Source organism: Ptychodera flava, chromosome 15, assembly GCF_041260155.1.
Source record: "Ptychodera flava strain L36383 chromosome 15, AS_Pfla_20210202, whole genome shotgun sequence".
Classification (NCBI taxonomy): Eukaryota; Metazoa; Hemichordata; class Enteropneusta; family Ptychoderidae; genus Ptychodera; species Ptychodera flava.
In genome coordinates this window covers 15,220,465-15,239,261 of record NC_091942.1, presented here as the reverse complement: position 1 = coordinate 15,239,261, position 18,797 = coordinate 15,220,465, and the positions used below count along the sequence as shown (strand labels likewise).

Below are 18,797 nucleotides of genomic sequence, written 5' to 3'. Positions count from 1 at the left end.
AATGAATTCTAGTTTAGGCTGGGGCCAGATGAAAATTCACTGTCTGCAATAACATTAGACGTCATATCACAGACATACAGGCTGTGGTGACAAGTTGAATGCTGGGTACTTAGTTAGGATTATGTGAGTATTGAGAGAACAAGAAACATTATGGAACAAAAATATTGGCAAAAATTATAGTTTATAGAGTTTAGCAAGGCTGAAGAAATTTGCAAATAGCAAAAGTTTAAAAAAAATACTCTGATATGCTCAATCACTAAAAACCACTCATCATTACATTTCAGTTGTGCATATATCTCTGATAATATGTCTGTATGTATATACCTATATGTGACTTACAGACACTGAATGGGCAAAGCACACACATATTGAACTGATCTCTACCGTACATCAAATCTTGTTTTCCCATTTTCCATTGCTCTGTTCTATATTTTAAAGCAAGGAAACAACAGAAAGACCTCAATGCAAGTTATTTTAGTAAAAAATGTAACATTCTATTTTTGCTGCAAAGAATATGTCAATCTATTCTTACCTGTTTCTGCAGTTGTTTAGATTTTTATTAAATATGGCAGGGTCAAAGTCTTTTGCCAGCAAGACTATTTAAATTTCATTAAAGAACAGGGACATCACTATCTAATGAGGTCTGTAGCCAGGGACTTGGATGCAAAACATTGCAAACAAGAGCACAAGTATGGTATCATAGCAACATCTAAGACCCGACACAATTAAAGATCTTCTTTCAAGTAAATTGTCGTATTTGAAACAGTTGCACATCATCTCAGGACTGTTTTAATTGAAGTTTGCAAATAGCAAATAGCCTTTAAAAAACACATCAAAGCCATCATGTCATGGGAGAATGCTGGTCATCAGACCTCTGGAACTAGTCTGTGGATGGTATCCTAGCAACAGGAAAGTGTGCCTCATCTTCCTATCTCACGATGCAGTGGTGTGGTTGAAAACTCACGGTAAAATGACCTTCTCTTTGCAAACACTGTGAAGTACAAGGCATATAACATTATTCATTTTGAAACATACTTTCTGCATATTTGCTTTGATGGTGCGAGGAAAAAGTTGTTTTTGGATGTTTGCTGCCTGACACTGACCCAAGCCTGGGCCTTCTTGAATAGGACACACACCACAGCATTCTGGGATAGGATATCATGTTATAAATGAGACAGAGAAAAAAAATGTACTTACCATAAATCAAATTTAATATGAATCCTGTATAATATAAGGATTAGTTGTTAAAAGTGGTTATATCATATCAAAATGATTGATAATCCTAATTTTTAGTGTATTTCACCGAATGAGAATAATTCAGTTGAAATTTAGATACAAAAAGACTTTTCTTATCCTAAATATGGATATTATGACACGGCGCCTCCATTATCTTCTTAAAGGAAAGTGGAAATTTACAGATGATATTCACAAATTGAATATTTACAGGCTTTCAAACTTATTGGTCTCCATAAAAGCTTAAGTTTCATAAAACAGATGGTTTATCCAATGCCAGTTGCATTAATGTATTTCTGATAGTTGATCCAGAAACAAGAAAAATTGTAAGTAAGGCGATTGTGGATTTGCTCAGTGTTTATCTCCAAGATACACTTACGTCCGCAAAATATTAGACTGAAATCATATCCAACCATTTCACACTCAACTTTTACAATTATTGGGTATTGAATATCATTAATGATGACAAGTCAAGTTGAAATGTTTTTTCATGATAAATCACTCAAATTGGTGAAATTATTTTCTATTGACGATGCGGTTGAAGCCTAGTTAAATATAATGCAAGTGTTGAACTGTTAAATGCTATTCTGCGGTTTCATGTATCTCAACATTGAAAAAAATATAATGCACCAGTATGACATCAACATTCTAAACTGCAGGACAAGATGGCTGTACAAACATGATGGCATTCAGGTAATGATCGATATGTTCTACAAACAATGACATTGATGCGGTGACATTTCTTTATTCTGACATATCAGTAATTGACCAGAACCTGATGACAAATATGTCAGTCATCATTTCTGAACATCTCTGTCATCAAATGACTGAATACTTAAACATTCTGGATCATTTTTAATGTTTTAAATACTTCAATAAATATCTCAATTTTCACATATCAAATATCATGATATTGTATGAAGGTGGTGTTACACACAATGCTCAACATCAATTTTTGTAAAGATTCATTAAATTGTCATTAATTTGTTTACCAAAGATCAAAATATTGGTTGGGTTGACTTTCTAGCAGTGACAAGTTGAATGAGTAAGAAGTTTGAATTTATGCAATATGCCCCATTTTCTGCTTCTTTTTTTCTCCAGTTTTAAACATTTCAAAAAAAATTAACTCCACTCTGGCTGGTTAAAGTTTTGTGAATTTTACACATTGTCTTCTGTGTTGTGTGTACTGCGATTTGAAGTCATCAGTTTGTGGTTACACCACTTGTAAAATGATGCCAGGTGCTACTTTACATGCTCAGGCAGGAATTTTTTCAAGTTACCAGTCCCACGTCTGTTTTTTTTTTATTATTTGTGAATATCTTACAATAATGTAGATAATGATACAACGTTAGTATGATAGGTACAGAGAATGATTGCAAGTCGCTTGGGTACACAATTAGTTGTAAACTCCTGACTGCTTTGGACAACATGAAAAGAACAAAGAAAGATACATCATCACTTCACCCTTCATCAATGCTCCTTTATTGTAACCTATATTTGCACATACAAATGTTAAATTCACAAATGTTGACATGGATGTGGCATTTAAAATGGAAAGTTTCAAACCTCCCAATTGAGCCATCTCTTCTTTGTCAACATCTTTTGTATTCATATTTCCTCAACCCAAGAAAGTAATTTTTGTTTCAAAACTTGAAAATGAGACAATGTGCTCTCTGGAAATTTCTGACAACAAAAATTTTTCCTCAAGTATGCCACCCTAAATGCTGAAGTTTGTAAAATAGAGGATATTATATAATGTAGGATGCTTTGCTTCCACTACTGAAGCAGAATGTCTGTCATACTATGTTTGTTCTCCAAGCATTAATAACTCCCCAATGAAAGTTCTAATGATCAACTGAACAGTAACCATTATTTTAAAATATTTTCAGAAGTGCTTCGTTGTGAATAATGAAAAAATCAATGCCCTCATGAGGAAACCATAAAATATTTTGATAAAAATTATGAGCTCAATCCTCTGAAGACAAAATTGCACCACATTTATGTTACATCAATCATAAATTAACATAAATTATGTTACATTACAGTTACACTGCTATAAATAGCATGCCTTGGATATTTCTAACATTTTTACTGCATTCCGTGTTTTACAGGTCATCATCATCTTCTTAGAAACAATGAAGATTTACAACAACAAGATGATGAGAATACCAACCTCTAGCCATGATGGTTTGATCCAAACTCATTGTTACTGATAATGACTGTGGACCTGTTTACACAACACTGGGGGTGAACAGGTTAAATTCTGATGCAAACAATTCACATGGCAATCAATTAAATTCAAGCACAAATCTGACAATACGCACAGAAATTCCTGATTAACTATTTCAAAGCATCATTTATCTTGAAGATTCAAACTTGTTTCTTGTACGCACAATGATGGCTTTACAAAGAGTCAACTTTTGAAGACAACTACCTTTTGAATAAACCAATATGTAAAAGTAATCACAACTAGAGGCATGCATGGTAGTGTATGTATGCATTGACTAGTAATGACAGACTCATGACCTTGGTGAAAAGGTACTGGCTATGTTCAACCCCTTCACCACCATGGTTTGGCCCAAATCCATTGTTGTAAATAGTGAGTGTGGACCTGTTTACAAGGAATTGGGGGTGTGTGAACAGGTTGAAGTGTGATATCTCATTGACAAAATACAACCACTGCTAAAGTGGTCGTTCAGTCTGTTTTAAACCCTGTCCCCTGTTTCAAGTTTATTTTTAGTTGAAACACTTCAAAAGCCTTGCTAAGCTCTCAGTTCTATCCTTTTTCTGTGGCTGATAAATTGATGATATTGCAAAAAGTGCACAGAAATATATCCTACGTGTCTGACAATAGGAAGAGACATCACTTTTCCAGCCAATAGGGTGCAGCATATATGAATATTAAGTAGTAAAATAATAAATTAACTGACACACATGCCACATAATCATATTAAGGGAAGAGATGACAAGAAAAGTTTGAAGAGATAGACACATATTAAAGTAGCAGGCACCTCGAAAGTGAAAGACTTAAACTTTTGCTCAAACTTTCTGCAATGAAACTTTCAACCATTCTCTTACTATATCAACAAGAACAATTGGGAGGTCACCATGCGAAGTTTCAAACTAGAGAAACAAATTACCCAACATTTTGCGATATTTGAAATTCAAGATGGCTGCCATCCCTGTATTAACTCTATGGAAAAACATTGAAGTTTGGATTTTCGAAAAAGTAAGAAGATGAACATTTTTTCTTTCTCCATAAGCTTTAAAATGAGCCCTTACAAGTGGTAGATCAGAAAAGAATTAGAAATTTGTGAGTCCACATATCTGCTCTGGAGGTGCGTTCTACCTTAACTCTTTGAGTGCCAAAGTCAATTTTTGTTGCCTTTGTAAATTGTAATCCAGACAATTTTTTCCATTTTTTTTCAAACTTTTGATCAAACACTGCAGCCAATAAAAAGTGACGTCAGTTTGGTCAAACAAATGACAAAATTCATAAATATTGGAAAAAGTTTGCATTAACATTTTGGTAGGAAAATGTACAGCACTCAAAGGGTTAAAAAAGCTCCAAATCACAGAGTTTTATATTTCATTTACTGGTGAGCCATTTAAGTATTTAAGTATTACAACATTACGTTTCATGTACCCAGAGATTTCAAAAATTGTTTCCTTCAAATTTTTTTTTCGTATTTTCCAAATACTGAAAGGCACAGTCAGAGGAAAAAAATAATCCACTTGCTGAAGGAAGCATTATTAATATTAATAATCAGGATTTTTCAAAGTTTAGAAGGATCTTACATTACCTGCCATATTGAATTTAAGTATGAATTTAAAATTAGTTTGTGACACTTAAGATTAACATAATGTTCATCACTGTGAAGTCAGGGCCAGGGCATTTCAAGATAGTGAAATTATCATTGATATTCAAGGCACAGAATATTAGAAAGGAAAAATCATTATTCCTGAAAAATTGTTTGAATGTCTAGTTCTGAAAAAGTACAGTTTGTAACTTGTCTACAAGCAAAGTATTGTACGCATTCTATTTCAGTGTTACGCTGGTTCTACACAACTCATTTCAAATCTTTAAGTTTGACCTTCCCGCGTACTTTGGGTGTCCCATAGCCCCGTCTTTGGAGGTACGACGTCAGGCTGTTCAAGGACACGGGTGGCATGTAGCTGCCGATGCGTCGACGCTTCCACCATTTGCCTTCTTTAGCAGCGGTACTTCCAATCTTGGTAAAAGTGTACCTGTAGTGTTCTATGCGGATGTATCTGAAAATAATGAAATAATTTACGATTAAGGAATGGGTTTACAATAGCAGAACTACCAGAAACAATACTATCTGTAATGACTTGTAATTTTAAAGAGTCTCTCCATTGGTAGAATACTAGGGTTATATATTTTTGGCTTGTAAAGATAATGAAGTGGAGAATATTATGGGATAGGCTAAAGTAAATACCATGCAATGAAACTGTGTACCTCCTCAAGGGATCAGTATATGTGAACAGAAATTACCAAATATTGTTTAATCTCCCAAAACGGTGTAAAAATTCAGTTGTTAAAAGCTCAACATATGGTTATTATTGCTTTCCTGATTGAAGTATTAAAAGCGGTTGCACAGCGAGTATATCTCACATTTGTATGGAAATTATGAAATAAATGCAGCTGGGGGATGGGGAGGGGGAGGGGTAGGGATGTCATTTTGATCAGAACAGAGACCACCTGTTGATCAGTGCTATATTCATTATTATAAAAATTACGATTGTCAAGCAATTCTCAACTCAGCACTGACCTCCTGCACATATCAATACACAGTTATGTACATTTAATAATCCATACACATTGAAGTGTAATTCGCAGGCACACATTACACATAGTCACGCAGTAATGCATAGTCATTACATTCTCATGAAGTCATTGTATAACAACATCACTCTGATCACTAAAAATGTTAGTTCTTACAATGAGAAGAAGGGGGGACACAGTAGTCCGACAATGTGAACTGAAAAAATTAACATCTGATTGAATGTTCTCTGTTGTTAGCTCTAGCCTGTTCACCCCTAATTCCGTGTAAACAGGTCCACAATCACCATTGATAACTATGGATTTGGACCAAACCATGGTGGTGAAATAGGCACTCTTGTCAAGAATTATATATACACACTGCCAATGCAGAAATCAGACATTTCTGTCACAGAGTGAGCAATCCTAGGTTCCTTGTTCTTCATTATCATTAGATTTGCATACCAGAACAATACTCATGAATACTCTTTGCATAAATGAATATCATTAAGTCACACTTAAAGCATGATTTCTGGATGTGAAAAATACCAAAAGATGTACATGCCATTCACACATTGAAACTTAAAAACGGCCTTAATGCTGCCATTCATACTGCTCGTACATGGAAAGATCTAAAATTTGAAGAACTTTCCTTGAGAAGACAAATAAAAATACACAAAACTGTTCCATGAATATTTACATCGACCTCGACCAAGAATAAAAGTTATGAAAGAAAAAGACATAAATAGCAGCAAAAGGAGGACATAACAACAAATGAAGGACAATTCAAGTCAGATTTTGAAGGCAAAAACTTCAAAAAACACAATATATGGCATACAAAATGGAACACTAGTATTCATCCAGAATCCTAGGAGAAATTAAGCATTGTTTGAAACTTGCAGAAAACAACATGGTATAGGAACAGTTTTGTTTGAGATGTTGCTGATTTGCCCATTTTTAGCGATACCGGTATAAATTCTTTTGTGTCAAGTCCTAAATCTGTTTTATGAATTTGCAAGTGCTATAAGATCACTAGAACCTATACTGCTGGTTTTCAAAGGTATAGGCTCCATCTGCAGTGAATTTACAGCTCTGTATATAGTGGTCCACAAATCGTTGATAACCTGTGACCTGGCCTATATATCCAAGATTACCTCACAGGAAGCAGAGAATTTGGCATAATACCATAGAGGGGTGGGAGGTCTGCAATGTTGCATTGTAAACCCTGTACATACTGGCTTTCTATAGGGGTGGGCTAGAATGGGACAATAACCGGACTCTGGATCTAATGGTATGCTGACCTAGGTCAGTGGCTGAAATGATTTTCACTGATTGAATAGCTACAGCTTAAACACACTGACACACACAGACCAATACACACACACACACACACACACACACACACACATAGAGCTGTGTGCATGCATACAAACACATGCATCAAAACTCCTTATAGGTCTGTATAGAGTCACAGCTGTAGGTACATTGATGAACATATTTCAAAGTACAGACAACAGGTGAATGCACTTTGCCGTAAAGACTTTAGTCAATTCTTGATGTGCTGAGAACCAGAGTACGTTATATTACTTTAATGACCTTGAAAACTCCTAGTCTTTTTTTTTCTTTTGGTACAATGTATTGATTCTAAAAACACAGCATGTTTGGATTGGAATTTGTATATTACGAATAATGATGTCAAACCATCTTTCCAGTATCAGCAGCAACTGCTTATCAAAGAGGCACTCCCACTTGGTAACATTTTTAAAACACATTTTTTTAATACCAACGGTCGACATTTGACATGGCGACTGCGCGCGGATTGCGAGATATCGATAAAAACATGTCTTTTCGAGAGCGTATTTTTCACATCCCAAAGTTTTATGATCGTTTCTGATTATGACCCGAAATTCCCCGACGGTTTGTTGTTGTGCTGATAGACGATATTCTAGGGAGTCCATAATAACTTCGAACGACTCAATTTTACTTCCTACTGCAAAGACTTTATATACAGCATTATGCCTTCACTTTAAGTAAGTTTTTTTAAAAATTCTCCTTAGTTTTTGTCGTTTTCATTATTCTCAGTCAGTTCTATTATATTTTTAACCAATACCACATAGATGTCAGTTTTTACGTGTAAAATATTAGCCGCCTCTGATGACTACATTTTGTCGTCTGCCACACAGTTACGCGTGGTTCGATACATAGCGGCCGCCGCGTGGTATGAGTGCATACCACGAGGCGGCCGCTATGTATCAACCGCACGTATCTGTGCTAGTCACCTATGCGAATTCTGGTGGAATCAGCAGACTTTGTTTTCCGTTTTTTCTCCGAGTCAGTAAGACTTGGCTTTCCCCCACAGGGCATGACCGGTCACCGACGCGAGTGGTACTGTGGCACAGCAGCGTTAGCGTAGACTCGTACTCCATAGCTTAGTTGACAATGGCCCCAGTGCCGAACGTTCGATGTTCGGAAGCTGAATTTAGGTGGGCCACCGAAATTCAAACTTTTACTTTTTTGAGGACATGTTTTTATCGATATCTCGCGATCCGCGCGCAGTCGCCACGTCAAATATCAACCGTTGACATTAAGAAAATGTGTTTTAAAAATGTTACCAAGTGGGAGTGCCTCTTTCAAGACAACCATATATGTCTCAAAAATGTAGGAAGTGATTGATACTGATTTGAATGTAAAGAGTAATGTACACCTGGATCACTGATTTTACTAACTACATAACTCTACCAATTGATAGGTGGTAATTTGATGAAAATACTGAACACTCTTTGGACCAAAAATCTCCACATGTTTTCCCAAATTTGAATGAAATAACATTAACATGTTTTTTATTTAGACTCAGGAACTGAATTGTGATATAAAAGAATAGCGAGGAAAATTTGATTCAAGAGTAAAATTGACCACAAGGTTAAGATTTATTGTACACACTGTAACTTATAAAATTTTTTTTTTGGTGATATTTATGATTTACTGCAACTGAACTTTGTTCCATCCATTTTTTTAATGAAAATCAACATCAAGCTGTAGTACAGGAGGTAAACTTTTTGTTTTATTGATCTAGCATTTCCTGGGAGATGAAAGAATAAACTGAAAGAATAAAGTGCGTGGGTTACACTCAGGTTTGAAATTTTTTCCTGGAATTTTGACAACAACATGAAGCAGGGGGTGAGAAAATTGATGTTCTCTTGGCTGACGTACCAACAAGCAAACGTGACGTGATTTACGGGTCTTATCAAGAAGTGCAAATGTCAGACAAAATGTCGTGACATTGCACATACTCACTTTGGAGGATCCGTATGTTCAAACGGATTGTGGGCTATCAACTCTGTCGTCTGTTCATCATTTTCCAGTAGCTTGGCTGCTAGATGTATCAACCAGGGGTTAGATTGGTAATCCTGTAAAAATGTCAACAACAAACAAGAAAAACTTAAAATTTTTTTTTTTCATCTTTTTTCCACATTAACAGTTATACATTCATTAGGCCCTACTTGTTTTATTAGTGACAGCCTGACGCTAGCATGTGAAAAACTTTTACTCAATATGTGAATATTCAGAAGAAGTATGATCTACTGTTGACAAATGTAAAATGTTTTGAAAGGTTAGGGAAATTTTGTGGTGAAAAAGTAAAATTTCTTGTCTGAATTCAACATTTCATAATATTTTAAATAAAAGTCACAACTCCTCAATTTGAACGTAGAAGTTTTGATGTTTTTTCCTAAAATATAAACAAATTTCAGTGGGATAAAGTAGGTGTTCATATTGGGAACCCAACACTTGTTTTCACTCCACAGTCTTGTCAGGAACAAGATGCTATCACAAAGAAATTACTGCGTTACCAAAGACCTGTTTACAGAACCCATACATTCACCGGATCAACTTACTGTTGAAAACAGGAAAATTGGATGATGTATGCGAGTTTTAATAAGAAAGGGAGTTTGGGTACTTTGGGGGGTCAAAGGGCGTGAGAATTTTACATGATGTAAAGAAGTTTTAAAGAAACACCAGTATGGTGCCTGTTAACCTTAAAACCTCTGTGTCTGCCAGGGTGTTTTGAATAAACTCCATCACATCTATGACTGCAAAATATCAATGCACCACTAAACGTACACCATAAAAACCCTATTCTAGGGCGACTGAACAACAATTTTTCTATTTTATTTATAGACATGCGATACATTGTCTTTGGGATGTTTGTCTCACACAAGAAACATTTTTTCCCATAATTTTTCAGGGATTACCTCAAACTTGGAATTATTGGAAACCCAAAGTAGTTCACATTTACCGTTGCAAGATGTTAAGACACCGGAAAAATTTCTGTTCCAAAGTTTAACAACATCAACCAACTTGAATGAGCATCTGCCTATCACCTCCGGTTACAGATTTGAGTATTACCGTAGTCTCACTTCAAAATTAATAAAAGGACTCAATTGTTTTAAAGATATTTATCTAATTTCTCATTTGCCAGAGCTATTATTAGTAGTTCCCTATTTGATAATTTTTCACCAAAGGACGCCTCAAAGTCAGCACTTGCATCGAAAATTTCTACATCATTGCAATAGGGGTTTTACGGTATCTGAACGGCAGTAGGTGAAAAGTCACCTTTTGAAAATGAGAAATGCTGATTCCCCTAGGTGAATGGACATATGTGACCTCAGGGCTTTCATTGGGTGTGACCCTCAACTGAAATAGACACTGAACACACACCCAGCCATTCAGAAACAAGGAAGGAGAAAATCAGGAAGGTCAAAGGTCATGAAATTGCCTGCAAGACCCAGCGCTCCAATAGATTCAAATTCAGTTCCAAAAAGAGTGAAGTTTATCAGTATCAATGATTACAAACCAAAAAATACAGAACAATTTTGATTCTCTTGATATATCAAAAGTAAAACTTTGACTTTAGGGACACACAAGATGTTAGTGTACTGATAAAAGAAATTAAGAATTGTTCATTACCATGATGACTAAATTTACCTGAAATGCTGCAAACCATAGCAACCAGTCTAATCTATAGTGATACGGTGATATCAAACATGGTCGCCGCGTCACATTGCCAGGTTTACATTTGAATTCATATTCCAACCACTCAGCACTGGGACTGTCAGGGTTTGAGCTGTGAGTGCCCTGGAAGATGACTTCAGTTCTCTCTTTGGTTACGCTGCAATCAAGAAGAAAGTGTTGATTGTGAGCGATGGCTCTTTGCTCTGGTAGTTGGTAGCAATCCAAGACACCTCAAGGTGATTTTAAAACAGAGATGATTGCCATATTTCTGCTGGTGAGAATTGTTGTCAAGGTTCGTATATTTCTCCTCATGAATGATCATGACTGTGGATGATGTTGTCAGCTATGAATCTGAGCAGAAATCAACATGACGCAACTTTTACACAATATTGACAATTTGCTGAAATCAAACAGCAATGTTATCGATGGGTTTGAATTTTGCCAAACTGATCAATAAAAATATTTACAACTACAAAATTTTGAATTTTTATTTTGCGAATATGATATTACCAGTACCATAGACCCTCGAGAAAAACGAGGGTCTATGCCAGTACAAAGTATTTCGCAAAGATCTACAGCTTGTAGAGGAGGACAAAGAACATTCCCTTTCAACCTGTTGGAATCACTCGATGGGCATATCAATCAAAATGTCAGCTCCATGTTACACCATCTGATACTAAACTATTAAAGACTGACATATGCTGTTACTACCACGGTCCCGCTATCCATCTATCTAGAGGGACCGTGTTACCACACAGACTACTGTATCCTGCCCGCTGTGCTTCCCAACTGATGCATTATTAAACTGGAACGTGATCATATTACAATCATGGGTAACCCTGATAACCCGTCCTGGGACTCTGCAAATTTGCCTGTGGCTTGTTGTATGCTTTTTACGTGTGTCAGACAATGAAATACGGTGTTGGATTGCCTGTTTAAGATAGCTGGCAATGAAACGTGTCAAGAGATAAAAAGAATAATGTCAAACACTAACATAAAAGAAAGATTTATATGGTAATTGTGTCTGGGGGATGGAGCCCCCAAATTGTAAAGTAAGTATTTTTTATAATAAACAGGTGGAAATAATTGAGATTAAGAAGATGTTGATATGTCTCCTGAGATCCATTGGACTTTCCCCAACAAAGACAATGGTGAGGTCTTATTCCATTGTTTCACTGAAGTAAAATCTGAAGTTATGGAGACAATGGGGAGGAAAGGCTTGAAAAATGGGGCAAAATTGTTCAATGTATGTTTTGATGATTGCAGTGCAGGGCAATAAAATCAATAAAGAAATTGGCATTTAAGATAATTATATGACTGTATTGATTATGATTATAGTTTATGATACAACTTCTTCAGATTCTCTGCAGGAGATCAGTCTCTGCGCAAAAGCTAGTATCATTCAAATCAGAATGTGTCGATCTCTGTCTGGGTGAAATCAGACATTTGGCGAACTTGTGCCTTTAAAAGATACGGTGAGATTTGAATAGTTGAGATCATGCATGATTCTGGTTTGATAAATAATCCCCCATGATATTGACTCATTAGCTGTTGATTTGCATACTCAAATAATGCTTATCATATACCTAGATTCACGTACCCATGTAAACCTATGGGAAAAGGCACTCTTACGCGTGTGCAATAAGTTGCCGTATCACGCCCATGCACACTTTGCCCAAATAAGGTAGTAGTGTGCGCGCTTTTTCGAACTTGTTCATTGTCGTTGCTATGCGCGTTGCTATCCATGTACATTCCATTCGAAAGCACGTCAGCGAGAGATTCGAACCCGTTTCTTTGTGCTTCGCTCGTAGTTTTGAAGCAAATTGTAGACACTTCGAATCTTATTCCAATCAAAATGGTTTAAAACAAGTGCTTGATAGTCTCCTCTCAATGTTTTGCTGAGAAAGTGTATTTTAACGAGCAGGATCAACTACTCATCTGTGCTCATTCTGTAGTGACATTGGCGTTCGCATAGAACAAGCTCGTGACGCGTTCCACAACAGAACAAATGACAACATCGTACATATTAATCCGCAAAGTTGCGTGGCTCATGTTTTTTTTTTTAATTTACGCCCATAACTTTAACAAAATTTTATTGATAAATACTGAAACATATCACAACCATTCAATAAGGTATATGATAAAACCTTTACGGCCCAGATATGGGTTTTTCGGACCTCGGTCGTACAGCGTACGGGCCCTCGCACGCTCGGGCCCTTCCGCCGTACAATCTCGGCCCGCAAAACCCGTATCAGGGCTGTAAAGATTATTATTAATATACTTTGCATAAATGAATACATTCATCTAAGAAATCAAACATATGATGGTTACTTTGTAACTATTTCCCAGGGTCCTACAAGATTGCAACAAGCGATGATCTTAGTCAGAATCAAATGTCTGCCATTATCTGAACAACACAGATAACATCACATCATTCTAAACCAGAACTGCTCTTTCTCTGATAAGCACTCGCTAGATAGCATCTATACCTACCACTAGTTGCAAGTCCGGGGGGAAAAAATGACAAATTATGATTTTTCAGTTAATGAGAAGTAGCTCAATGATCCATTAAAAAATCTTCAAAAATTCTTTGACATTCTGAAAATCAATATCACTTGATGAGCACCAATAGAGGTTAATGAGGGCTTAATTTGCCTAATGAGGGTTAAATCTGTATTCTACGCTGAGCAATGTGCTGAGAAGCAAATATGTGACTTATATTTTACACAATAATGTCCCACATTGATGTGGAAAATACAATCTGAGGGCCTTCATTGAATAATAGATGTACAAAAAATGTTTTTCTTTAATCATTCTGCCATTATTACATTGTTGCTTGAATCTAAAAAAAAAGGTTTGTCAAATTGACAAAGTCAGCCCCCATAGTAAATACAACCCTGGCATTGACAAATGAACAGAAATACACAAGTTCCATCACTGACTGCTATCGCATACCTGTATGACATTATCATTGAAGGACGTTAAACAAGCAATCATATCCCTACACCTCCAACACTCTGAGAAACCCTATTGTTTTAATATATGGCCATCAGATCAGTTCAAAAGGACACATGGAGAATGGGTTAAAGGGCAAACTTTCCATCCCACAGATTGAGCCCTCCCATTGTTGTTTACCATGTAGATTTCTTTGCATTGACCGATAATACGATGCTAGACTTCTGTTCTCCTCTGAAATTTGTGTCAAGTTAATTGATTGCTTTAGAGATAAATCTGATAACAAACCTGTTCCTTTATATCCTTCTTTTCAGACGCAAAAAGGACATTTCACTCTCAGATATGTATCTGATTCAGCTGATATACAATATTGTTCATGTTAAACATCATTGGTTTTTAGCAAGTGATAATAATTATCCATAAGATATAGGTAAAATGATAAATAGATCAAGGGATTTTACACACCAAGGATAAAGTGTACAATTACTGATATCACTACAAACAGCTGTACTTGAACCTCACCTTCCGAATGCACCGTAGGTATTGACAATTCTCAGGGAATCAAACGATGTGTTCATCGCCTGCCTTGATGACATCAGATTCTGCACTACTGGTATGCTGAGATATGCCAGCAATATGCCCAGGCAAATGTTTTCAACTCGACGGAAGTACGTTCCTGTGAGGAAATGAAAAATAAATGAAAATAATACACTATGAAATGTGATTCATGTATATTATCTCTTCTTTATTGAGGGCTAAACACAATTTTAACCCTTTGAGTGCCAAAGTCAACTTCTGTCGCCTTCATAAAATATAATGCACACAATTTTTTAAGATCAAGACAATTTGTTTTCTGATTTTATCCAAACTTATGATAAAAAATTGGAGTCAATGAAAAGTTATGTCCTTCTGCTCAAAAATTATCAAAATAATTATAGAAAAATTCATAAAAATTGGTAAAGTGTTGCACTAAAATTTAGGCGGGAAAAATTACAGCACTCAAAGGGTTAATTTTATTTTCTTGGCCTTTCAGTGCACTTTCTTCCTTGATTACTGTTCTGAAAATTATGTAAAAAGCTTGAAAGGATTATGAGTCACATACAGTACTTTCCATATGAAGTGATATGAAGTGATCAAAAACCTCATATGATGCATCTTGAAGCCTCTATATGCATTATAAAATGTTGCCAAGGAAACAAGAACAGATTTTTCCTTCTCTTGAAAAAACAAACCTACAAAATGCCATTAAAATCAGTCGCTTCTCACTTCAAGAAAACGTTTGCATACTTATGTAAATGGTTTGCAACTTTGAACATTGTTCTGTCCAGCTGATCTGACAAAAAAAGTTGAGTGAATTCTCGCTGGGAGACAGGTTATAAATGGTAAATCAAAAATTGTAGTGCACATTGATTGCAACGTTTCTTATCTACTATAACTCTACTTTGATAGCTCTGATAAAACACTATGAAATGAAGACGGCTTTAGGTTTAGATTAGTTTTGAGTACATTTTCAGCCAAGGCAAGACAGCCCATTAAACTTACAAATCTCATTTAGTTGAAATTTACGTAGAGTTGATATAAGAACATTTACGAATGCTCCCAACGTATATCTTTATTGGGGATCAAAGACGGCAATATACCCACAATCCTTCAAGATAATTGGAATCAAGAAAACTGAACTGAAAGCTCTCAAATCTGATGGTGGAGTGGTGAGAGGAAAATCAAAGCTGGTAAGTTTTATGGACATTTTCAAGCAGGGCGTATACAGGAAAGTTTCTCAATAAAATAAAAAAAAAACCGTTTTGGATGCAATCCAACAATCTGGTGTAAACAACTTGGCAAAGGTGGTATTTTGTTTCAAATCTTGTACTTTACAATCTTCATCCAGACTGAAACTGGATATTAAAATTGACAACTTGGGTTTTTGAAACATACAAAAAATTGTCATGTCTATTCTCAGACCACAAATTCTTGTACATGTGTGCTTCTCTGTTTAGAGTGCTTTTACACCAATGAAAAACAGAGTTTTCTCTCACTGAAGTGACTTTAAGCTGTTCTCCAGACAGTCACTGTACTTTTGAATACTTGATAAGAGATTGGAGCCACTTGGCGAGCCAGTACTTGCCTGTAACTCAATATTTTCCAAGATACAAGGTGTGTCTGTGGTCATGTTTCATGAGATCGCTGAATGTCATATTGCCATCTCCGATTTAGCCTTTGAGCTGACGTGTTTAACCATATTATGTACCATAGTTTGTTTGTAGAAGTCAGAACTAAATGGGATGGTCGATTTGTAACTTTATCAAATCTTGTGTGGCTCTTGGCCACCATAGGTACACCATGTTTGATTTTTGTTGCTTTATATCACTATGATTGCCGTTTCAGTGTGATGTACATTTGCAAATGATTTGCGAATGATTTCAAAGCAGTAACAAGTGCTCATGTGGTAGGAAGTGTTGTGTGTATTATGACAGAACTTAAAAGTGTCATTCATGGATTATTTGTGAGTTTCATCTGAATATCACTGACATCTGAAAAGAGACTGTAATACTTGGACCAGGACACTTTACACAGGCATTTTACCACCATGATCTTATCATCGAATGTCCAGAAAATCTTGACACTTGTTGCACACCAACCGTACAAGTGGAGGATTATAACAGTTCCAATGAGAATTTCAATGCCAAAACAAAACCAAGGACAACTTCACCAGCAGGCTTGGTCCAAGTTGGTAACTTTGTCAAACAAAGTCATTTCAGCTGGTTATTACACATTAGCGTTACTTTTTTACCTGAATCACTTTGACTGGGATGACTGCCATATGATCATACGCCATCTGTACTGAGTTGTGTGAAAGTATAGCATTCTCCACAGGTTGGGGTGAATGCGATAGATATCAGCTTGAGTCTCATGATAGCTACATTACTCTGCCATGACTCCACTATATCATGGTCACAAAAATCGTTGCAATAACTACTACCAGTAGTATGTTACGTTCATAAAAAAAAAAAACAGTTTTATTCACAGACTTGTTATTTCAGCACTTGCACCAGTACATCCTTATGTGTATGAAGTCAGGTGATCCATCAAAAAAACGTGATCTTCGTCTGTCTAATCTTTTGTTCTGAAGCAGCTGCTTCTGAGATTTATAAACTTATCATAAAAAGATTGTAAATCACTGATAATGATCGCCTGCATGAACACCAATAGTCATAACTGATTTTTTTTTCTATCAGCTGACCTTCAAAATCAGAAACAATGTCATAAATTTATTATAACAGATTCTTTCTCAAAGTAACACCAATCCATACCTTGAAATCATCCCCCTTGCAGTCTTCCTATAATAGTGAATGGTGCGCTCTTTGTGACACATGTTGCACTTTTTGTGATGCCCATTGCATTTTTTGTGACAATTATATTACCATTGCACTTTTTGTGATGCCTGTTGCACTTTAGTGACCTGTTGCACTTTTTGTGATAACTGTTGCACTTTTTGTGACCCACTGCACGCTTTTTGTGACAACCATTAGACAAATGTTTCACCAGTCTACTGATATTAGACCCCGGTATTAGACCACCATTGTCAGTTGCATCTATGTTTGTTTATTTCTGCCCATGACACTTCTTTCAACGTAGATGTTTCACATACCAGTCTATCAATCAGAGTCCATCCTCGTCAGAAAAGAAAGTCACCTGTACTTTGATTGCTCTATTTTGGTGAAACAATATTTGTCACATTTAATGAATTAAATGAACAATTTTCACCAACTGCGTTGTTCCAGATATCAGCCATACAACTTTTGTTACATCTGAGGCAAGAAAGATTTAAACTATAATCTATAAAAAAATAATATAATCTACAATATCTGTAATGGAAGTCATAATCCACAAGGAGTATACACAAAACATTTTGGTAACAATAAGACATGTTACTGGGAAACTGATACTGATCAAATATAAACACTAAGAATCAAGGCACAGTCTGTACACTGAGTATAATCACATTCCAGAAGAAAACGAAAGACAAAAACATGATGCAAAATACTCTCAGACTATCCCTAACCCCACCCACATCAGTAGACTACCATTTGTGAATATTAAAAATCACCTGTGTCCAATTGTTCGGCAGTTACTGAAATTACAGCAGCGAGCTCATTCAAAATGTCACCGCTCTGAATGACTTGTTGCCATGACTTTTCCTGCCGGTTGCCTGGCAACAAAGCTATGCAATCGTGGCCATGTATATTTCTTGATTGAAAACACAAAATGTAACTTTTTTGATAATGATTGGGTTTTTTCCCGGCTGATTGGAACTTAATCCGTTCCAGTTTTTGTCCCATCAACGGTGAGTCACAGAAAACTGCTCAAGGGCACTGCTTATCTGACATTTCACATAAAATTCTGTTTTGTAATCTCACAGAGGTGGGTCGGGGAGAATCTTTTGCAGTGGTTGCAGAAATCAAATTTTCAACTTGTAGTCATCTGAATTCACATGACATCTTTTAATCATAATAAAAAATGAAAAAATGGAGCGTTGTGTACATCAATCATGGTTTCTGTTTTTGGTAAGTCAGGCTGGGAACACTGAATTTGAGTCTGTTCAATAATTGGTTCAGTAACTTTGTTTTGTCGACAATGTCTAGGCATCAACTGGTGATATGAAATGGAACGAAATGTCCAACTGTCATTAAGAAATTATCACAATGGTACTGGGATGAGGAAACCATGGCCTGTTAAAATGTTTGTATACTGATGAAGTAAAATTCTGCTATAATGGTAATAATAAATTTTTTATTATGTTACGGTATAATAATGA

The 18,797-nt window shown here is 36.0% G+C and overlaps 1 protein-coding gene across 1 annotated transcript in view; it reads right to left on the bottom strand.

Annotated features, from left to right (window-relative positions):
- Positions 1-2,692: 2,692 nt before the first annotated feature.
- The window catches only part of LOC139151290 (lipase maturation factor 1-like), a 38,573-nt gene continuing 22,468 nt past the window's right edge, over positions 2,693-18,797 (bottom strand). The window contains exons 8-11 of the mRNA XM_070723974.1: positions 14,504-14,657; positions 11,000-11,183; positions 9,311-9,423; positions 2,693-5,505 (exon numbers count right to left, since the gene is read on the bottom strand). Coding sequence (XP_070580075.1) covers positions 5,304-5,505; positions 9,311-9,423; positions 11,000-11,183; positions 14,504-14,657 — 653 coding nt within the window. The 3' untranslated portion in view covers positions 2,693-5,303. The remainder of the gene's footprint in view (positions 5,506-9,310; positions 9,424-10,999; positions 11,184-14,503; positions 14,658-18,797) is intronic.